This window comes from Mobula hypostoma, chromosome 11 (assembly GCF_963921235.1).
Source record: "Mobula hypostoma chromosome 11, sMobHyp1.1, whole genome shotgun sequence".
In the NCBI taxonomy this organism is placed as follows: Eukaryota; Metazoa; Chordata; class Chondrichthyes; order Myliobatiformes; family Myliobatidae; genus Mobula; species Mobula hypostoma.
Window position 1 is genome coordinate 80,087,538 of NC_086107.1, and position 24,025 is coordinate 80,111,562.

General features: G+C 43.4%; 1 protein-coding gene across 2 annotated transcripts in view; it reads right to left on the reverse strand.

Moving 5' to 3' along the window:
* The window catches only part of LOC134353859 (somatostatin receptor type 5-like), a 73,676-nt gene extending 59,431 nt beyond the window's left edge, over positions 1 to 14,245 (reverse strand). The window contains exon 1 of one of the 2 annotated variants that reach the window (XM_063062336.1): positions 14,109 to 14,245. Coding sequence is in view for 1 of the 2 variants with exons in the window: in XM_063062335.1 (XP_062918405.1) it covers positions 4,674 to 4,687 (14 nt within the window). In the remaining variant the exon portion in view is untranslated. Of the gene's footprint in view, positions 1 to 4,673; positions 4,782 to 14,108 lie in introns of those variants that run through there. The other variant, XM_063062335.1, reaches the window with a different exon arrangement.
* Between the last annotated feature and the right edge of the window lie 9,780 nt (positions 14,246 to 24,025).

Genomic DNA, 24,025 nt, shown 5'->3' on the forward strand with positions numbered 1-24,025 from the left:
CTCAGATTCAGAGTCAAAATCAGGTTTAATATCACAGACATACTAGGGGTGATTGATAAGTTCATGACCTAAGGTAGAAGCAGTCAATTTTAGAAAACCTAGCACATTTATTTTTCAACATAGCCCCCTCCTACATGTACACACTTAGTCCAGCGGTTGTGGAGCATACGGATCCCTTCCTTGTAGAAGTGGTCCACAGCAGGAATGATTGATAAGTTCATGGCCTAAGGTAGAAGGAGATGAGTTATACAGCTCTCGTTACATGCACGTACAGTTCAACTTTTTGAGTGAAACTGCATAAAGTTTGAAGTTAATAATAATTGAACTTATCAATCACTCCTTCTGTGGACCACTTCTGGAGGTCCAAGACGCCGACCTCTACAAAGAAGGGATCCGTATGCTCCACGACTGCTGTACTAAGTGTGTAAATGTCGGAAAAATAAATGTGCTAGGTTTTCTAAAATTTATTCCTTCTACCTTAGGCCAAAAACTTATCAATCACCCCTCATATATCATGAAATTTGTTGTTTTCATGGCAGTGGTACATTGCAATACATAGAACATAGAAATCTACAGCACAATACAGGCCCTTTGGCCCACAATGTTGTGTAGACCATGTAACTTACTCTAGAAACGGTCTAGAATTTCCCTAGAGCATAGCCCTCTACTTTTCTAAGCTCCATGTACCTATCTAAGAGCCTCTTAAAAGAACCTGTTCTATTCGCTTCCACCATCGCCGCCAGCAGTGCATTCCATGCACCCAACACTCTCTGTGTGAAAAACCTACCCCTGACATCCCCTTGGTACCTATTTCCAAGCACCTTAAAACTATATCCCCTCATGTTAGCCATTTCGGCCCTAGGAAAAAGCCTCTAGTTATCCACACGATGCCCCGCATCAGCTTATACATCAATACGTAATACTAATAAATAGCAGTGGGAAGTATGTATAAAAATTAAATTAAATAGGTAGTGCAAAAAGAGAGAGAAAGTGAGGTAACGTTCATGGGTTCATGGTCTCTTCAGAAATCTGATGTTGGAGGGGAAGAAGCTGGTCCTGAAATGTTGAGTGTGTGCCTTCAGGCTCCTGTACCTCGTCCTTGACAGTAACAATGAGAAGAGGGCAGGCCTCAGAAGTTCCCAACCTTTATTATGCATGGACCCCTACCATTAACCGAGGACACCAGATCGGGAATCCCTCTGGTGGGGGTCACTAACGAATGGATGACACCTTCTTAAGGCATTGCCTTTTGAAGGTGTCCTGGATGCTGGGGAGGTGAGTACCCGTGATGGACCAGGCTGAGTTTACAACTTTCTGCAGCTTGTGCAATCCTATGCAGTGCCCCTTTCTCTCCAGATGGTGATGCAACCAGTTAGAATGCTCTCCATGGTACATCTGTAGAAATTAGTGGGAGATGATGACACTGGCTCTCAGCTCCTGTGACCCAAGTGTGGTCTGTGAGGAGTTTTCATATTCTCCCTGTGATCTTTTCCCCAGGTGCTCTAATTTCCTCCCACATCCCAAAGCGCTCTTAATTGCCCCTGATGTGTAGGTGAATGGGAAGTTCAAAGTGAATAGGATACAAGCAAAAAATGGGGAGAGAGCTTATTGATGGGATTGATCTGAAACATTATAGAGGGAGTCATTGATCAGGATTCAATGGGTTGAATAGTCTCCCTCTATAATATTAGGATACACACTTAATGGCCACTTTAGGTACACCTGTACCCCTGCTCATTAATGGAAATATCTAATCAGCCAATCATGTAGTGGCAACTCAAAAATAAAAAAACATGAGACATGGTCAAAAGATTCAGTTGTTGTTCAGACCAAACATCAGAATGGGGAAGAAATGTGATCTAAGGACTTTAACCATTGGTTCCAGATGGGGTATTTCAGAAATTGCTGATCTCCTGGGATTTTCACACACAACAGTCACCAGAGTTTACAGAGAATAGTGTGAAAAACAAAACACATCCAGTGAGCAGCAGTCCTGTGGGCAAAAACACCTTGTTAATGAGAGAGATCAGAGGAGAATGGCCAGACTGGTTCAAGCTGACAGGAAGGTGAGAGTAACTCAAATAACCACACGTTACAACAGTGATGTGCAGGAGAACATCTCTGAACACACAACACATCGAACCTTGAAGTGGATGGGCTACAACAATGGAAGATCATGCACATACACTCAGTGGCCACTTTATTAGGTACAGGAGGCTTGAAATAAAGTGACCACTGAGTGTATGAAAGCAGCAGGAACCACAATCAAGTGCTGATTGATCATGTGTGAGGCATAGATAGCATTGAAAGTCAGAATCTTTTTCCCAGGGTAGATATATGGAAAATGTCAAGTACTACAGGATATGTATTTAAAGGTGAGGGGAAAAATGTAAGAGAGATTGGCAGGGCAATTTGTTTTTCTTGAAACACAGAGGATGGTGGTTGCCTGGAATGTGCTGCCAGGGTTGGTAGTGGATGCAGATAAGATGAAGGCAGTTAGATAAACAGGGAATTGAGAATATGGATCATATCCAGGCAGAAGAGAGCAGGAAGGAGGTATAGGACCAACATAGTTTCTCCTTCTCTGCTATCCAATTTTTGAACGGCCCATCAACCCACGAACACTACCTCACTATTCCTCTTTATAAAGTACAATATAAATTTATTATATTATATGTCACCGTATACTACCCCAAGTTTAGTCTTTGCACTAGTTATTTATTTTATTTCTTATTGTAACTTATGGTATTTTTATGTCTTGCCACTTACTGCTGTCACCGAACAATTAAACCTGATTCATATTTAATGAGGTCCATGAACCAAAGAAGACCAGCTCATTATTCAATTGTTTTGCACTTGTGATTTTGTCACTTATAGTAATTTTATGTCTTTGCACTGCACTGCTGAGGAGAAACGACAATTTTCACGTCATATACGACAGCGATAATAAACCTGATTCTGGTGCATTCCACTTATTTATGACAACTGATAAGCAGCTGTGCCTGCAGCCCTGAACATACAAGTGCACAGCCAGATAGACAATGAGGATGAAGAGGGAAGGAAGGACAGCCTCTGTGATAGGGATCAGGCCAACTTGTGCCCTTGTGTTTCATTGCCTAAATCTCTCACTGGTGACAACAACCTTTCCCATTTAGAACACAGAACATCGAACCCTACAGCACCGAACAGGTCCTTCAGCCCACAATGTTGTCCCAAACCAATTCAATTAGTAATCAAGTGGCTAACTAAACTAATCTCACTGGGAAGAAGATACTCTCTGTCTATTCTATCTATGCCTCTCATAATCTTGTAAACCTCTGTGACAGCTTTCCTCAGCTTCCACTGCTCCACAGAAAACAACCCAAGTTTGTCCAGACAGCATCCTGGTTAAAGTCTTCTGCACCCTCTCCAAACCCTCAACGTCCTTTGGGCGACCAGAACTGTATGCAATACTTTAGGTGCAGCCTAACTAGAGTTTTACATAGCTGCTATAAAACTTACTGGCTTTTGACTCTCGACTAATGAAGGCAAGCTTGCCATATGCCTTCTTAACCACCCTATCAACCTTCACAAACACAAGAAAATCTACTGATTCTGGAAATCCCGAGCAACACACACAAAATTCTGGAGGAACTCAGCTGGTCAGGCAGCATCTATAGTAAAGAGTAAATAGTTGACGTTTCGGGCCAAGACTCTTCATCACACACAATTTTGTGTGTGTTGCTACCAACCTGTGAGCTATGTCCTTGAACCCCAAGATCCCTTTGCTCACCGAGGCTCTTTACGTTTGACCTGCCAAGGTTCAACACACTTTTCTGGGTTAAATTTCATCTGCCATTTCTCCTCCCATGTCTGCAACTGATTTATTGTTCCCTCCATGAGTAACAGAGCAGGCAGGCAGGGGCAATGAATCTGTCGTTAGTTACCTGGAGAAGCGGGGCAGGGGTCTGTGATGGCCCTTCTTCGGTGATGTGTATTTTAAGAGGATAATGAACTGCTAGTGTCTGATGTTTATCACTGGCCTGGTAAAGTACTAAACAGAGTCTGGCATTGAATAAAGTATTGCTTAGGTACTGTGGAATGTGTGTCTGTAATAGTGGAGTGATCATTCAGTCGAGTCTGATATTCTCCTGAGGGGTTGTCTATTGGTGGGTCTTCAAGTGGCTGTACAGGCCGATCTGGGATCGACATATGCTTAGGGGCTCCCAGACCTCCCTGAAGAGGGGAGGCTGATACATGGGCAGACACCACACGGTGCTTGACGGATCGGGGTCAGGGCCCAGTGGCATGGGCCGAGCAGTGTCCGTGAGGGGAGGGTGGGGGAAGGAATGTGGGAATCAGATGCCGACAGTGCTAAGTGTCTTTGTGTCAGACAGTGCAGGGTTGAAAGGGTTAACTACCATCCTGCAGTAAGGGTTAATAGATTCATCGAAGTAAGCAGCTTGGCACTGCAGGAATGCCACACCATCTTCTGTCCCACTTTAGGCATTTTTCTCTCTCCCCACCACCACCCGCCCTCCATCGGGCAAAAGATACAAAATCCTGAAAGTAGGTATCGCAGGAGCAATGACAGCTTCCATCCTGCTGTCATAAGGCCACTGAATGGACCTCTCGCATGGTAATGCTGAACACTTGACCTCACAATCTACCTCCCTGTGGCCTTTGTTCCTTACTGTCTCATCTGCATTGCATGCACTCCTTAATTGTAACTCTTTTCTCTGCATCTGTTGCTGCTTTCCTCTTGGACCCTGAGGAGCATTAATACAGGGGAGGACCTTGAGTTGCAAGCCCGTAGTTCCCTGAAAGTGAAAATGCAAATAGACAGGGTTGTAAAGAAGCTGTACACATGCCATACCCGTCATATACCCAATGACTTGGCCTCTAAAGCCAACTGTGATACGTTTTGTAACTCCAAAAACATAAAACTGATTGAAAGCAAAAGCACAGAGCCAGGAGAAACAGTGTACAATTCATTTTTACTTGAAGTGAGGCGCACACACATGACGTGGTGGCGTGATGACATTATTATTCAAACAAATGAATTATTTAATTGTACATATTGATAATTTGAGTAAAGAATACTTAATCAAACAATATATTTACAATATTACTCAAATATTAAATGCACAGCAATCCTCACTACTCAGCTATAAACTCCAACTTAAAAAAGAATGGGTCTCAACTTATGCATGTATATATCTGTATATAGAGCCATCTGGTGACGTGGTGGCATCCTCACTGGTCCTGGGTTCGAATTCTGCCGGCATGTTGCACGCTTTTCATCTGTGCTGTGTTGAGCTTTGAGCTACCAATTGGGCCTCATAAAAACAAAATGCTAAAGAAACAGCCAGGTTGCTGCCTGATGCACCACAAGGTGCGGAGAGGAAGAGTGCGCGCACACACACACGTGTATATATATATACACACAATATACTATATAATGCAACTACTATATAGACATCCGTAGCATAGTAAATTTTATACTTGTGGCCATGAATTAACCTCAGGTTCTGGGGCCTCCTCCATGGTGGATGCAAGCATCCTGAACAGTGCACAGCAATCTTCACTACATGATGTGTGAGTACCGTGTCTGACAGCACCGTTTCCTTTATCTTTTGGAAAGCCACCTCACACTGCTTTGCCCATTGCCATTTTCTCCGCATCTGCAGTAATGAGTACAAGGTGTGGAGCACAGTAGCCAGCTTTGGCAGGAACCTGTTATAGTAATTGACAATTCTTAAAAAGGATCACAACTGTGACATGCCATTTGGTCTTGGGGCATCCAGCACTGCTTGAATTTTCTCAGCACATCTATGTAATAATTATGTGTCAATGATGTGACCACAGTAAGTGATGCTTGGTTTAAAGAATTCACACTTGCTGCATTGTGCTCTGAACCCATAATCTTCCAATCTTTTTAACGCTGAGATTTTGAACATGTTCCTTGCCATCCTCACCAGTAACAATGATGTCATCCAGGTAACACTGAGTGCCTGGGCAGCCTTGGGGCACCTGGTCCATGGCTTTCTGCCAGAGTGCAGGTGAGATGCCACTACAAAAATAAGCCTATTATAGTGATAAAGCCCCTTGTGAGGGTTTCTGGTGAGAAACACTTTGGACTCTTCTTCCATCTCCAGCTGCAGGTAGGCCTCAAAATAAGTCCACTTTGCTGAAGTGTTTTCCTTCAGAAAGGTTTGCAAAGATATCCTCTATCCTGGGCAGAGGGCATTGATCTACTTTCAGTACTGGGTTGATGGTAACCTTAAAGTCACCACAGATCCTGCCAGACCTAATCTTCTTGGTTACCGGGAGCACTGGTGTTGCCCATGGCCTCCATGCAACCTTGGAAAACCTCCATGTGATCTCTCTTACTTGGTACTTTATCACTGATGGTGGAAGGAATTGAATGGGCTTTGTAAAAGTTGGGTGTGACATTTTCGTTTTACACTATTTTACCCTTGATATGTTTGAGTTCTCCAATGTCATCCTTAAACACTGCTGCAGCATCATTCAGCACCTTTCTTACTTTGCTTTCAGTTGACTCTGATGCAGGGACCTGGCATGCTGGATCTCCAGTCAAATTGTCGTTGCCTTAGCCAATCACATGCCCACAATGTTGGTCCTTCTGTTTTTACAACATACAAGCCCAAAGCAGCTTGTTGGTTGTTGTGTTTCACTGTTACAAATATCATTCCCACAGGAGCTATCTCTTCTCCAGTATAAATTCTTAGTTGGATATCTACAGTTCAGTATCTTTAAAATTCCATTCAAACTTATTTTGTGAAATGACTGAAACAGCTGAGCAAATATCCAATTCCATTTTAATTAATTTGCCGTTCACTTCTGGTGTAAGCCATATTGCTTGTCTATTGTCAGTTTCAAATCCACGCAGTCCTTGTTACTCTAATCATTATCAGGTTTTTCAACAGAATGTAGATCAGTGCTCTTTTTGAATCTGCAACTTCACTTCTTGTCTTTTTCTCTTCCCTTACAAGTCCATTTATTTTCATCTGCCCAGCATGCTCTTTGTATGTGTCCTACTCTGTTACATTTTCTGCAAGTTTCACCTTTAAGTCTGCACTTGTTTGGTGTATGCAAGTCCCTGCCACAATGGTAACACAATTTGTTCGGCCAGGCTGGTTTCTATTTAGATGTTGCAATTTTATTTACTCTCACTTTTATTCCTGACTGCAACTCAATTGTATCTCTGTTTGTTGTTTCCATTGATATAGCTATTTCAACTGCTCTTTTAAACGTGAGTTGTGCTTCAGTTAGAAGCTGCCTTTGAATGTTTTCTTGTAAGATTCCACAAACTAAACGATCTCTCTATGTGTCATTAATCCACCACTGAACTGAAAATGCTCAGACAATCTCTTCTATTCAGCCACATAAGCTGAAATAAACTCCCCTTCCTTTTGATTCTGCTTATGATCACCCATTCTAAAGACTCACTATCCATGACAAACTTGGATTATTTTTTTTGGAGCATTGGAGACTGAGGCCTACCTAATAAAGGTATATTTTTGTAACTAAAATAAACTTTATTCATCATAACAGTAACAAGAGTAAACCTTTACAATACCCTTTCATTCTTACATTCATAAACAAAGTGTTAAGCAGTGTCAAATTAATTTGTTAAAGCCACTATTGCCACTCATGTGGCCCTCTGGAGTTGTACACGACAACAATAACTGAGGGGCTTCCTCAATCAAGCCAACCATGCCCTGTGCAGGATGTACCGTAGCATTAGGAAAAGCATTAGGATGAGAAACAGCTTTCTCCCCCAGACTGTGAGACTACTGAACTCCCCGGCACCACCCAAGTCTCATCATACCTGAGACACAAGTAGCTTTTTAACTTGTTTCACAAGTGCACCTTATGCTAAATGCCAAACTCCTGGAATGTATTTTATTATTTATTAATTTGTTTGTGGTAATATTACTTTATGTGGCGTGTGTGAGTTATATGTATTGTATTGTGCACGTTGGACTGGAAGAACATTGTTTAATTTGGCAGTATGCATGCATATGGTTGAGTAACAATAAATTTGAATTTGAACTTGAATAGAGTCTTTTTCCCGGGGTGGAAATGACAAATACTAGTGCATAGCTTTAAGCTGAGAGGGGGAAAGATTAAAGCTGAATTGGAAGGCAATTTCTGCCCCACACAAAGCGGTAGGTGCTTGGAACACTCTGCCACGGCTGTCAAAGTCACAGTCAAAGTCAAGGTACATTTTTTAATCAAAGTACATACATGTCACCTTGAGATTCATTTTTTTGCAGGTATTTAGAGGAAAATGAAGAAATACAATAGAATTTATGAAAACACTTACACATATACAAAGACTGACAAACAACCAATATGCAAAAGAAGACAAATTGTGCAAATTTATTTAAAACACTGTGAACATAAGTTGTAAATAATCCTTGTAGATGAGTCTGTATGTTGTGGAACCAGTTCAGAGTTCAGGTCAATGAAGTTATCCATGCCAGTTTAGGAGCCTCATGGATAACTGTTCCTGAAGCTGGTGATGTGGGACCTCAGGCTCCTGTACCTCCTACCTGCTGGGAGCACTGAGAAGGCTGCATGGTTTGGATGGTGAAGGTCCCAGTGCTCTACAGTATGTAAATGTGCTGAGTGGTGGGGGGGGGGCTTTCCCTGTGATGGGCTGGGTGGTAGTTGAAGCAGATATAACAGCAACAATTAAGAAGCACTTAGTCAGTCACATGAAGAGGCAGGGAATAGAGAGGTACCGACCATGTGCTGGCAGGCAGGATTTGTTTAGATTAGCATTACGGCCAGTGCAAAAGAATCGTTTTCACGTCGTATTCTTCAGTGATTGATGATATTCCAGTGCGGTACTGGAGAAATTGCAGCAGATACTACCTTCCAGATACCATATTAAATCCAAAGTCTTATTCATCCTTGCAGTGAACGATAATGATTACAGAGCATCATGTGGAAGGGCAGAACATTTCTCCACTGTGCTCTACTGGATAGTCATCCATTTTTCACTCTCTCAGCATTTTTCACCCCCCCTGCTCTGAAACAATCTTTAACTATTATCTAATTGAAAAATCAAAATAAAAACCAACTTACAGTTTTCATTCTGAAGATGTTAACTCTGCTGCCTGACTTGCGAGTGTTTCCAGCACTTTCTGTATTTATGTCAACAATCGGGTCTTTTGCTGAAGTCCCTCTACATGTGGCTCATGTCTGCATATTGAATGGCACACTGAACCATCGTACAGTACTGCAGCTCTCAAATATTGGACTTTAATGTAAAATGACCTAGAGACATTGACAATTTCATAACAGACCAGCCAACTTACAATATGTTCATTTCATTCATAGTTAAGAAAAATTAAAGAATTAAGTCGTTTCCTTATTCATTATCCAGAATAATCTTATCAGAGATATTCCCTTCATTTCACACAACCCCCTCCCCCACCTTCTCTGGCACATAACATGAACTAATTTCTTAATTTCTCTGTTTCTGTTTAATATCGTCGGCTTCTATTTCAGATTTACGACTTCAGCAGTATTTATTTTCAGTAATGCGATTACTAGGAAGAATAAATGAAATGTTATGTCCCTTGACTATTAGCTACAACCACGACCAGAAGCACAAGTTATTGTAAGGAGGAGCCACCTGTGAGACATCAGCAAAGAAAGGATGCTCTTTACCCCTCTGTGTAAGTCTGGTTGCATCATGCTCTGGTACTGTAGTCTGAATGCACAGGAACGCAAGAAGCTGCAGAGAGTCATGGACACAGCCCGAACACCACAGTCACATCCCTCCCGCCCATCTGCAGTATCTATAGGGGGTGCTGTAATATCCACCATCCTAGACCTCCAGCATCCAGGCCACATGCTATCTTCTTGCAGCTACCATCAAGCAGGAGGTACAGAAGCCTGAAATCCCACACCACCAGCTATTTCCCTTTAGCCAGTTGGTTCTCCAACCAATGGGTATGACCCTACACACCACCTCAATATAGCAACATTATAACCACTTTGCACTACAAAAGACTTTGGGTTTTTAGTGTTCTAGCACACATGTACAGATGGCAATAATCTTGACCTTCACTTTGACCTTGACATGTCTTTTGACCATCTGCTGTCACCATTCACAAGATCGAGACTCATTGGCAATGCCAGCTTTTACTGTCTATCCCTTATAACCCTGAACTATAAGCAGTATGGACACAGGGCATTCAGCCCATCAACCCCCATTGTACTAACCCTACATTTAATCCTGTTTTACTTACCCCACATTCCTGTCAACTCCCTCAGACTCACAAGGAGCAATTTACAGAGAACATAAATCAGTATAGGAACAGGCCATTCAGCCCATGATGTTCTGCTGAACTAATAAGTTAATCCCTGTGTCTGCACATAGCCATTTTCCTCCGTTTCCTGCACATTCATGTGCCTATCTGAGAATCTCTTAAACACAACTATTGTATCTGCCTCCACACCACTTCCAGGCACCTACTACACTCTGTGTCAAAAATGTGCCCCACGTTTAGAGCATTTATCCAACCAACATATTTCTGAATGGCCTAATTCTGCTGCTGTATCTTCTGCTCTCTCCAGCCGCATTCCTCCAGGCAGCAGCTCTACCAGCTGGACCACTGTACAAGCAACCACTGTGGCTGGTCTGGAGCCACATGTAGGCCAGAGCATGCCAGAGTTTCCTTCCCTTTCCTTCCATCGGTGCACATGGCTGGTTTTTCACAAAGCTAAGTCCAGGTTCATTTAATAACTTTCCTCAGCTCGGAAGGTTGTTTTTATATATTCATTCAAGGGGTGTTGTGTCATCCAGCGTTTGATTGATACTGAGAAGGTCATGTTGAGCTGCTTTCAAGGACCAGCTTTATTCACCATGTACATTTACAGAGATTAGGAATTTGCTGTGGTGTATTCGCATGACATAAAGCAAAGAAACAACATTCATCAAATGTAAAGAATAAAAAAACTATATAAAAAATAAAGTTAGAGATTAAAATATGGATACAGATAAAATATGCTTAAATACATAAATTCTTCAACTGCTGCAGACTTGTGGGTAATACCCATAATACTATTGGGGATGTTGTGGGGGATAAGTTCCAGGATTTTCACTCAGCAGCTGTGAAGGAAATGTCATCTCTTTCCACGTCAAGATGGTGTGTGGTTTGGAGAGCAACTTCCAGGTGGTGGCATCTATGAGAAAGAGTAATCAGTTGACGTTTCTGATGAAGGGTCGCTGCTTGAAATGTCAATTGTTTACTCTTTTTCATAGATGCTGCCTGGCCTGCTGAGTTCCTCCAGCATGTTTTGTGTGTTGCTTGGATTTCCAGCGACTGAAGGTTTTCTTGTGTTTCAACTTCCAGGTGGTGTTGCTTTTGGTGCCCTTGTCCTTCTAGCTGACAAAAGCCACGAGTCTGCAAGGCTCACCAATGTCTGTACTCTCTGAGGAGGTTCAGCTTGTCTCCGAACCCGCTAACAAACTTTTGCCGATTTACCTTTGAAGGTTCTGACTGGTGTGGTACAGGAATTCAAATGCACTGGAACCGTTAGGCCCTGAACTGGTGTGGATAACTTTACACCCCGCAACCCTGAGCTGATTCCCCAGCACACAGACTCACTCAACAACTCATGTTCTCAGTGTCATTTGTTTTTATTTACAGTGTTACTTTGCACATTGGTTATTTGTCAGTCTTTACGTGTGTATAGTTTTTAAGTAAATTCTACAGTATTTCTCAGGGTAGTGGTATATGGTGACAAACAGTTTAAGTAATTTGACAATAAATTTACTTTGAACTTTGACCTAAGACACTGCAGAGTAGTCGACTCAGCCCAATACATCGCAGGCACATCCCGCCTCACCATTGGAGATACCTACACGAGGCACTGCCATCATCAAAGATCCCCATCACCTGGGCCATGCCATCTTCTGGCAGCCACTATCAGGCAAGGGTACAGTAGCCTGAAGTCCCACACCACTGGGTTCAAGAACAGCTACTTCCCTTCAGCCATTCCTTTCTTAAACCAACCAGCACTACCTCAGTAAAACACCATTTTGATCACTTTGTCTTCAATGGACTTTGGTTTCTCTTGTTCTCATGGTGCTCTTTCTTAGAGCATAGAACATAGAAGAATACAGAGCAGGAACAGGCCAATCGGCCCACAATGTTGTGCTGAACCAGCTAAAAATCAAATCAAAAACACCCAAACATTAATCCCTCCTACCTACACCATGTCCATATCCCTCCATCCTCCTTACATCCATGTACCTATCCAAACAACTCTTAAAAGCCTCTAATGTATTTTTCTCTACCACTGCATCAGACAGTACATTTCAGACATCCACCACTCTCTGAGTAAAAAACTTACCCCTCACATCCCCCTTGAACCTACCCCCTCTCACTTTCAATGCATGCCCTCTGGTATTAGACATTTCAACACTGAGAAACAGATATTGCTCCAAGGAGAAAAGGCCAAGTTCACTCAACTTATTCTCATAAGGCACACTCTCCAATCCAGGCAACATCCTTGTAAATCTCCTCGGCACTCTATAGTATCCACATCCTTCCTGTAGTGTGGTGACCAGAAATGAGTACAGTACTCCAAGTGGGATCTGACCAGGGTCTTATATAACTAATATTACTTCAGGGCTCTTGAACTTAGTCCCACAGTTGATGAAGGCTGACACATCATACGCCTTCTTAACAACACTGTCAATCTACTCAGCAGCTTTGAGTGTCCTCTGGACATGGACCCCAAGATCTCTCTGATCCTCCACACTGCCAAGAGTCTTACCATTAATACTATATTCTGTCTTCATATTTGACCTACCAAAATGAACTACTTCACACTTAAGCAACACACATCAAAATTGCTGGTGAACGCAGCAGGCCAGGCAGCATCTCTAGGAAGAGGTACAGTCGACGTTTCAGGCCGAGACCCTTCGTAAGGACTTGAATTTCCAGCATCTGCAGTATTCCTGTTGTTTGCGTTTTTCCCTTTTCCTAGAGATGCTGCCTGGCCTGCTGCGTTCACCAGCAACTTTGATGTGTGTTGCTTGAATTTCCAGCATCTACAGTATTCCTGTTGTTTGCGTACTTCACGCTTATCTGGGTTGAAGTCTATCTGCCACTTCTCAGCCCAATTTTTCATCCTATCGATGTCCCACTGTCACCTCTGACAATCCTCCAGACTATCTACAACACCCCCAACCTTTGTGTCATCAGCAAATTTACTAATCCACCTTTCTACTTCTTCATCCAGGTCATTTATAAAAATCACGAAGAGCAGGGGTCCCAGAACAGATCCCTGCGGAACACCGCTGGTTTTACGCTCCAGATTCCAGCATCTGCCGAGTCTTATGTCTCCTACCATGTTTCTATTTGCATCCGGGTTCTCAGTCATTAACTGATTGTACTTAATGCAGAAATGTCAACAATGCAGTGTGGTGGACAGAGTTCCCCGTGCCATCTGCTCCCGGGTGGAGTTCTTCCGCCAGTATAAGAACCAGGGGAAAAAAGTAGCGGGGAAGACTAGAATTTATCTAGCACGGCCATCCTTCTCCAGTTCTGGAGGATTCTATTTTGGGGGCCGGAGAATAACTTACTGGGCGCCAGTGGGAGTCCCACACCTGAGTCCACAAGGCTGTGTCAACCTCCCGCCCATCCCCCGCTTCGCGCTGCTCAATTTAACCACAATCCCATCGCCAATCCCTCTCAGGTGACTCTACTGTAATTTTCCCTGCACCGACGAATGGGGGAAAGGGGGCGAGCAAATCCTAAAGTTGTCCTCAGAAACAAAGCGTGGGAAAAATTGGAGTTCTTTGAAACAGATTGTGCTATTCTGGCGTTCGGCATACTCTACGTTGGGGAAGAGAGATTGCTTTATGCGGGGTAACTACTTAAAATAAACACGTTCCAGCAGCCTTTATAAGTTATTGGAGAGTCTTGCAGATTCCCACTTTCCCACATGATACAAATTAAACCATTCCCATTCAGACACGGTTCTCCAAAACAGGAGCAAAGCCCCTCTTTGCTCGGTGTCCCAAATCGAAAGCACACTTTGTCACTAGAAAGGGCACATTCCCGTCGCCTTACCTCTGGACTGGTTAGCCGGCTTCAGATAAGAGTGGTCCCGTTGGAGCCTCACACCCTCCTGGATGGATCTGTCAACGCTGCTGGCGCCGCAGGTTCACCAATTTGCAAACAGTGCCTCAACGCTCTGACACTCTCATAAATATTGCCACAAACCCTGTCAATCTGTCAGAGCGACAGTTCTGAGACCCGTTCAGAAGCTCGACTGGATCCAGTCAATTAGCTCCTTCGTGCGAGCAATACAACCAATCAGACTTCAGTGTAGGGGCGGAGATTGACAAGGTTTGGGGAGCTGACTACTATGTTTAGACGTTTGCTGTAGTTTCCTTTAATATTTATATAAAGAACTTGCTGTACCTACAGTGTGTTCACCGACAGCAGCACACATTACCATGGCTACCTTATGAAACTGACTCTCTGAATGCTGGAGATTTTCTTGGAAGTGGAACCAACTAGGATGAATGCATGGTCTCCCCCATTCCTTCCTCCTCCAACCCTTCCTCCAAGGTCTTTTACACTCCTCCACAGTCATGACCTTATTACCAATCTGTATTTAATCACCCCAATCCAGTGCAGCTGCTTGGGGCCTGAGCTGGCACGTCCCTCTCTAAACCTCTCCACCTGCCAGACCTGCAGATGCTAGAAACCCGAAACAAAAGCAGGCACTGTGGGGAAACATTCTGCAGGTCAGGCAGTATCTGTGGGGAAAAAAACAAAGGAAGCAAAGGTCTGGTATGGAGGTGCCAACGCACAGGATCAGGGATAAAGTTGAAGAGTTGTAGACACAACTGCTGGGCCATGATGCGCCCTAGCTTCCAGCATTAAGGCCTCAAAGGGCAATGCCTCAGGAAAGCAACATCCATCGTTAAAGACCCGCATCACCCAGGATATGCCCTCTTCTCATTACTACCATCAGAGAGGAGGTACAGGACACACACTCAATGTTTTAGGGACAGCTTCCTTTCCGTCATCAGATTTCTGAATAGACCATGACCAATGAACACTATCTCACCATTATTACTCTCTTTTTGAAAACTTGTTTATTTTTAAATATGTATCTTATTGAAATTTATAGCACAGTTTATGTATTGGACTGAACTACTACAGCAAAACAACAAATCCCACAACAATAGTGACAATAAACCTGATTCTGGTACACATTTGGTTGAAGAGCCTTTGTCGGAACATTCGTTAAAGCAAGGATCTTTGGAGGAAGATGAACAGTGGGCATTTTGGGTAAAATAGAGGTTCGTGATCTGAATTGTCAATGGTCCATTTCCCTCCATTGATGCCTCCTGACCGACTGAGTTGTTCCAGAACTTTTTCTATGTTGCTTCAGATTGCAGCATCTGTAGTCTCTTGTATCTCCGTTCTATAAAACACTTCTCTTTATTCATGTATTTGGTTACACATCTAAAAACCCTATAAAACACTGAACAGGAAGAGGCCATTCAGCCCCACTTGTCTGTGCTGAATATTTACACTCATCCCATCATCATGTGACATCCTGATGATCAGCCGGAAATGTTAACTCTCCTTCTCTCTTCACAGATGCTGCAGGGTAAATTATGAACATTAGTAAATTGCTTTATTATTTCCACAGGTTTCAAAGTAAAGTGAAAAACTTTGATTTACACTCCGTTCATACAGATCTTTCATTGCGTCAGCGCATTGAAGAGATACGAGGGAAACAATAACCGAGTGTTGCAGTTACAGAGACCATACAGTGCAAAGTTCAAAGTCAATACGACCCTGAGATTCATTTTCTTGCAGGCACTCACAGTAGAACAAAGAAATACAATCTAAAAAACCAAATAATGACAATAATAAATAGATACTGTGAAAATGAGTTGCAGAGTCTTTGACCATCAGTCCATTGATTGTGTCCAGTGATCAGTTTGGTGATATACTGAGTGAAATTAAGCAGGCAGACAATCAGGTGCATCGGTTGTTGTGATCTGAAAAGTTTTGTGTGATATTTTGAGATGAGGAGCTCTGGGCCTGGACTCGCTGGAGTTTAAAAGAATGAGCAAGGGATGAGAATTGAAACCTATCAAATATGGAAAGTTCAAGGTAGAGTGGGTGTGCAGAGGATGTTTCCAGTAGTAGGGAAGTCTACGGCCAGAGGGCACAGCCTCAGAATTCCCTTTAGAACAGAAATGAAGAGGAAATTCTTTAGCCAGAGGGTGGTGAATCTGTGCCACATACACTTGATGGGCTGTCATTGGGATTATTCAAGGCAGTGCTTGATAACTTCTTGATTAGTAAGGGCATCAGAGGTTACTGGGAAAAGGCAGGAGAATGAGTTTGAGAGGGATAATAATTCAGCCATGATGGAATGGCAGAGCAGAGTTGATAGGCCAAATGGCTGAATTCTGCTCTGACAACTTCTGGTCTCAAGGGGACTACATTGAAGTCGTGTTGACTTTCTCATTTGACTTAAATTTCCTTAGCAGAGTTTTAATTTCATTTATTCATGACTATTAACTCTTCCAGTTGTCAAAGCCTGCGTACTAGCGAGCAACATTTTGTATTTTTAGATCTCTGAAGGTCCAGGAAGGATTGTGGAGGAGGCTCAATGATATGGTTCCGGAGATAAGGGATTTTGGGTTCCATTATTAGAAGGGCAAAACGAGGGATGTTATTAAGAGATGTAATGTGGCAACAGGCCTTTCTGTGATGCCTAATTCCCGCCCCCCCCCCATGTGGCCAATTAACCTACCAAACCATATGACTTTGGAATGTGGGAGGAAACCGGAGCAGTCACAGGGATATGTACAAACTCCTTACAGATAGAGGTGGGAATGGCACTTGTTTCACTGGCACTATAATGGTGTTGTGCCACCTCTACACAACCATGCCACCCCCTGATGTTGTGATGAAGCTTTTGAAGTGGATGAGAACATAGAAGTTTTCAGTGGGGTAAGGAAAGGGAAATAGTTCAAGTACCATAGGGTCACAGAGTAGTAGAGTGCAGAAACAGGCCCTTCAACCCATCTCAATCATGCTAGCCATCCCACTTGCCTGTGTTTGACCCATATCCCCCTCAAACTTTCCTATCCATTACCTATACAGCTATTTTTAATATTGTTATTGTTCCTGCCTCCTATGTACACTAACTCACTATTGCTTTCTGTTTTTGCAATCCTTATTTAATTTATTGTAAATATATATTTCTTATTGTAATTTATAGTTTTTTAAATTATGTATTGCAATGAACCACTGCTGCAAAACAACAAATTTCATGACATATCTTTCATCATCATAATACGCCAAGTCGTATGATGTGAACAATTATGGTCTTCCATCTCTCTTTAATCTGAGAAGTTCCAATAAGCTCTTTAAAACTTTCATCTGTCCATCCCCTGATGTAACTCAGGAATATCATGTGCTGTCGACTCTGACGCTTTCTTCCATCACCTTTTCCCATCATATGAGATGTTCGAGCTTCTCTTTCCTCAGTGTGTGTCCCAGAAATTCCTTTTGCCCAGCTGATGATATCAGCTCTCTTGTTATTCCAGCTTTTCACAACACTTCCTCATTAGTTACTCTGTTCGTGACATATTGCAGTGATATTAAATCTGCTTCAGATTCTGATTCAACCAGATACAATAACAACATTAAAAAGACAGTTGTGTATATACTGATTACTGTTTAGGAGTCCAGAGGGATACGGGTCAAACACAGGCATCTGGCAGCTCATTCCATACATGCATCATGAAGAAGTTGACTCTCTGTTCTCCTGTAAAACTTTTACCTCTATCCTTAAACCCATACTCTCTATGTCCCAGAGGGGAACTGATGTCAATGTTTTTTTTAAGTCAGAGACTCATTGGGATCTGCAGCTCACAGCCAGGAGAGGTGGCAGAGACAGGTCCAATTATGTCTTCGAAAGGATGGGTACCTTAAAGAGAATAGCTTCCAGTCTGGTACACAGTGATGCAGCTATCAGTGTAACTGCCTGACAGCTTCTGTTGCACACACAAAATGCTGGAGGAACTCAGCAGGTCGAGCAGCATCTACGGAGGAGATTAACCAGACAACATTTCAAGCTTAGACCCTTCATCTAGACTGGGAAGGAAGGGGGCGGGGTGCGGAGGTAGAAGTCAGAATAAAAAGGGGGAGGGGACGATGACAAGCAGGCAGGTGATAGGTGAGACGAGGTCAGAGGAAGGTGCATTACTGGTGAGAAACTGAGAAGTAATGGGCGGAAGGAAACAGCTGAAGAAGAAGGAATCTGATTGGAGAGGACAGTGGATCATGGAATAGAGGGAAGGAGAAGGAGAACCAGAGGAGGTGATGGGCAGAGGGAAGGAAGAGAAGGGGTGAGAGGGCCACTAGAATGAGGGAAATGTAAAGACGGGAGTGGTAGGTATACAGAAGGGAGGTGTTACCAGATGTTAGAGCAATCAATGTTCATGCCATCAGGTTGGAGACAACCCAGATGGAATACATAACCATATAACCATATAACAATTACATCACGGAAACAGGCCATCTCAGCCCTTCTAGTCCGTGCCGAACTTTTACTCTCACCTAGTCCCACCGACTTGCACTCAGCCCATAACCCTCCATTCCTTTCCTGTCCATATAGCTATCCAATTTAACTTTAAACGACAACATCAACCACTTCTGCTGGAAGCTCGTTCCACACAGCTACTAGTAAAGAAGTTCCCCCTCATGTTACCCCTAAACTTTTGCCCTTTAACTCTGAACTCATGTCCTCTTGTTTGGATCTCCCCCATTCTCAATGGAAAAAGCCTATCCATGTCAACTCTATCAATCCCCCTCATAATTTTAAAAACCTCTATCAAGTCCCCCCTCAACCTTCTACGCTCCAAAGAATAATGACCTAACTTGTTCAAGCTTTCTCTGTAACTTAGGAGATGAAACCCAGGCAACATTTTAGTAAACCTCCTCTGTACTCTCTCAATTTTATTGACATCTTTCCTATAATTCGGTGACCAGAACTGTACACAAACTGTACACTTCCTCACTGGAAGACCTCAGTCAGTCCGGATCGGGAGCAGCATCTCCAACACCATCACACTGAGCACTGGGGCCCCCCAGGGCTGTGTGCTCAGTCCACTGCTGTTCACTCTGCTGACCCACGACTGTGCTGCAACACACAGCTTGAACCACTTCAAGTTCGCTGATGAACGATGAGTCAGCATACAGAGAGGAGGTGCAGCGGCTAACAGACTGGTGCAGAGCTAACAACCTGTCTCTGAATGTGAACAAAACAAAAGAGATGGTTGTTGACTTCAGGAGGACACGGAACAGCCACTCTCCGCTGAACATCGGTGACTCCTCCACAGAGATTGTTAAGAGCATCAAATTTTTTGGTGTTCACCTGGTGGAGAATCTCACCTGGTCCCTCAATGCCAGCTCAATAGCGAAGAAGGCCCAGCAGCGTCTCTACTTTCTGCGAAGTCTGAGGAAAGTCCATCTCCCACCCCCCATCCTCACCACATTCTACAGAGGTTGTATTGAGAGCATCCTGAGCAGCTGCATCACTGCCTGGTTCAGAAATTGCACTATCTCGGATCGCAAGACCCTATAGCGGATAGTGAGGTCAGCTGACAAAATCACTGGGGTCTCTCTTCCCGCCATCAGAGACATTTACACCACACGCTGCATCCGTAAAGCAAACAGCATTATGAAGGACCCCACACACCCCTCATACAAACTCTTCTCCCTCCTGTCATCTGGCAAAAGGCACCGAAGCATTCGGGCTCTCATGACCAGACGATGTAACAGTTTCTTCCCCCAAGCCATCAGACTCTTCAATACCCAGAGCCTGGACTGACACCAACTTACTGCCCTCTACTGTGCCTATTGTCTTGTTTATTATTTATTGGAATGCCTGCACTGTTTTGTGCACTTTATGCAGTTCTGGGTAGGTCTGTAGTCTAGTGTAGTTTTATGTTGTTTTTTACATAGTTCAGTGTGGTTTTTGTATTGTTCATGTAGCACCATGGTCCTGAAAAACATTGTCTCGTTTTTACTGTGTACTGTACCAGCAGTTATGGTCGAAATGACAATAAAAAGTGACTTGACTTGACTTGACTTGACTTGACTTAAATTGGGATTAATATTGACACCAGGGCTGAACATAGAACAGTGCAGCATAGTACAGGCCCTTTGGCCTGCAATGTTATGCTGACCTTTTAATCCACTCAGATCAATGTAACACTTCCCTCCCACATCACCCTCTATTTTAAAATTTCTAAAAGTCTCTAATGTATCTGCCTCTACCACCACCCCACCACCCCATCGCCCACGGCAGTGTGTTCTGTGCACTCACCACTCTCTGTGAAAAAAGCGTACCTTTGATTCCCCCTGTACTTTCTTTCAGTCACCTTACAATCACACCCTTTCGTATTAGCCATTTCGACCCTGGGAAAAAGGCTCTGGCTGTCCACCCTGTCAATGCCTCTTATCATCTAATGCATTGCTATCGTCAACTATCAATCCTCCTTTGCGAGCCTTAGCTCACTCAACCTTTCAAGCTGGAAGTGAGAAGGCATTCAAGAGCTCAGCTTAATCACCCCCATTACCCATCTACCCCAACACCCCTCACCCCCACTACTCGTCAACCCCCACACCCTTCGCCCCCCACCAGCCATCTACCCCCACCCACCATCTGCCCCCACACTTCTCACCCCCCACTACCCATCTCCCCCCACATCACCCCCTCCCCCCCCACTTTTTGTCAAGTGGTGATCACTAAATTACTTTCTTTTCCTGCCTCGTTGAAGCAGGGAGAGGTAATATGCAGTGAGACAGCTTTGGTGACAGGCAGGATGGGGCATCGAGTCTTGTGAAAACCAGCACTCGCGCCAAGGTAATTAAGCACAGTGCTGGAACTAATGCAGTTATGCGCTTGCAAGATGACAAGGCTTTAGGCAGGCCTCTGGATTAATGGTCCTTTCTCTATCAATGTTAATTCTGCTGTACAGTGTCAGCCTCTGAATCTCTCACAGCAGTCATTCCAATAATGTCAACTGTCACTTCTGTTTAGACAGTGAGGTGACGAATTTCCAGGGAAACTGTTAAATTTAGAGTGCATGAAAAATATCATGAGTGCTAATGAGCAAATCCAGGGCTTGGAAGAGTTAAACAGGGCAATCAAATTATTTATTGTGATCCACAACACTGGCAAGTAATTAGAACAAGTGCATAAGGATATTACAGGAACCATACCAAAGACATTTTCATATCAATAGTGGATCAGGAGTGTGGAGCCAGGACCATACCATCCTACACCAAAGACAATTTCAGAACAATACTAGATCAGGAGTGTGATGCAAGAATTATACCAAAGACAGTTTCTATCAATACCAGATCAGGAGTGTGGAGCAAGGACCATAATAAAGACAGTTTCAGACCAATACTCGATCAGGAGTGTGGAGCAAGGACTGGATGAAAGGTGAAAGTTTAAAAAAATGCAGCGCATCATCCTTGATGAAGAGTCTGAAACATTCCCACTCACAGATGCTGCTCACCCCCCTGAATAAATGCCCCTGACTGGTACATTCTAGACGTAGATGTACATGCTGAAGGATGCACTGAAGTTTGGTAGGGGAGTTTAGCTACTGACAGTTGAGTACAAGTTTGAACCTAGCCGCAATGTTTTGGATCAGCTTGTGTTCATGACTTCTTGGTAGAGTGAGGGTACGAACTGAAGCATGGAGGCTGAGGGACGATGCATGAGAATTATAATATATACAATTGTGAGAGGCATGGATAAGATGAGTTCAGTTTGAAGCACAATCATTTTAATCTATCTTGGAGCATGTTATAGAGTCAGAGCATTACAGCATAGAAACAGGCCCTTCATCCATGTCATACTTTTATTTTGCTAGTCCCATCGACCTCTGTAGCCCTCCAAACTCCTCCCATCCATGTACCTATCTAAATTTCTTTTAAATGTTGAAATCGAACCTGCATTCATCACTTCCAATGACAGCTCATTCCACACTCTCACCACTCTCTGAGTGAAGTTGTTCCCTTTAAACATTTCACCTTTCACCCCTAACTCATGACCTACAGTGCTAGTCTAACCCACCGCCTGTGGAGAAAGCTTGCTTGCATTTACCCTATCTATACCCCCATAATTTTGTGAAAATAATAAACCAACACCAATACCAATAAGGTAGATTGTCAGCCTTTTTCCCGAGGTGGAAACTTCATTACCAGAGAGCATCAGTCCATGGCAGGGGTTCCCAAACTTTTTTATGTCAAGGACTCCTACCATTAACTGAGGGTCCATGGACCCCAGATATGGTGAGAGGGAAGACTTTAAGATGCAAGTTTTGTTACACAGAGAGGTCGGTTCCAAGAAAATGCTACTGGGGAAGTAGTAGTCGAAGCAGATATGATAGCAGTATTTTTGAAACATTTATACAGGACCATATAACATAGATCAGTACAGCACAGTGCAAGCCAAAGGTTATTTTTTTTTAATTTCAAAATATACTTTATTCAAAAATAAATATATACAATAAACCATTCAATAACTTTTCATCCTTTACATACGTTTCCATTATAGTCAGTACATATCCGTATTTATAGCCACCCACATGGCACTCCAGTAGTTCAGCTTACCATATCATTGTTGAGGGGTATACTCCCCGCCCACCGACCCCTCCCACTCCCACGGGTGGAGAAACCTATACCGTGGTCCTTCCCCACCGGGCCCTTGCAGTGGCTGCACCAAGTTTCAGTGCGTCCCTCAGCACGTACTCCTGCAGCTGAGAATGTGCCAGTCGGCAGCATTCTCCCACGGACATCTCCATGTGCTGGTAGATCATCAAGTTTCGGGGCCAACCAAAGAGCGTCTTTCACCTAGGAACATATACTCAGTGGCCACTTTAATAGGAACGTGATGTACCAAATCAAGTGGCCATTAAGTGTACGTCCTGACATTTGTTGTTTGGTGGTAGCAGTGCAGATCATTTATCATGTGCCATGTCGTGTGACAGGGGCAATCATATTCTTTCCATGACCATGATTGTTCTTGGCAACTTATTTTATAAAAGTGGTTTGCCATTTCTGTCTTCTGAGTAGTGTCTTTACAAGATAGGGAACCCCAGTCATTACCAATACTCTTCAGAGACTGTCTGCCTGACACCAGTGGTCACATAACCAGGACTTGTGATGTGCACCAGCTGCTCGTACGACCACCCACCACCTGCTCCCACGGCTTCATGTGACCCTGATTTGGTGGGGCCCAGGGAGTGGGCTAAGCAGGTACCACACCTTGCCCAAGGGTGACCTGCAGGCTTGCAGAGGGAAGGAGTTCCTTACACTTCCTTTGGTAGAGACATATCTCCACCCTACCACCCTAGAAGTGCAATTTTAAAAATTACTATGGTACAATAAGAAATATTTAAAAATAAATAATGGAAAAAGAAAGTGAGGTAGCGTTCATGGGTTCACAGCCCATTCAGAAATCTGATGGCGGAGGGGAAGAAGCTGTTTCTAAAATGCTAAGCATGGGTCCTCAGACTCCTGTACCTCTTCTCTGATGAGAGTAATGAGAGGAGGCCATCTCCTGGATGATGTGGGTCTTAAAAATGGATGCTGCCTTCTTGAGGCATCTTTTGAAAAGGTGCCTAGTGCCCATGATGGAGCTAGCTGAATCTGCAACCCTCTGCAGCTTGTTTTCAATCCTGTGCATTGCCGTGCCCATACCAGGCAGCCATACAACCAGTTAGAATGCTCTCTCTTGAAATTTGCTGGAGTCTTTGGCAACATAACAAATCTTCTTGCATTCCTAATGAAATAAAGGCACTGGCGTGTTTACTTCTGTATTGGATCAGTCCGTTGGGCCCAGGACAGACCCTCATAAATGTTTTATTTAAGTATTTTATTTATTTATTGAGATTCAATGTGGAAAGGTCCTTTGACCTTTT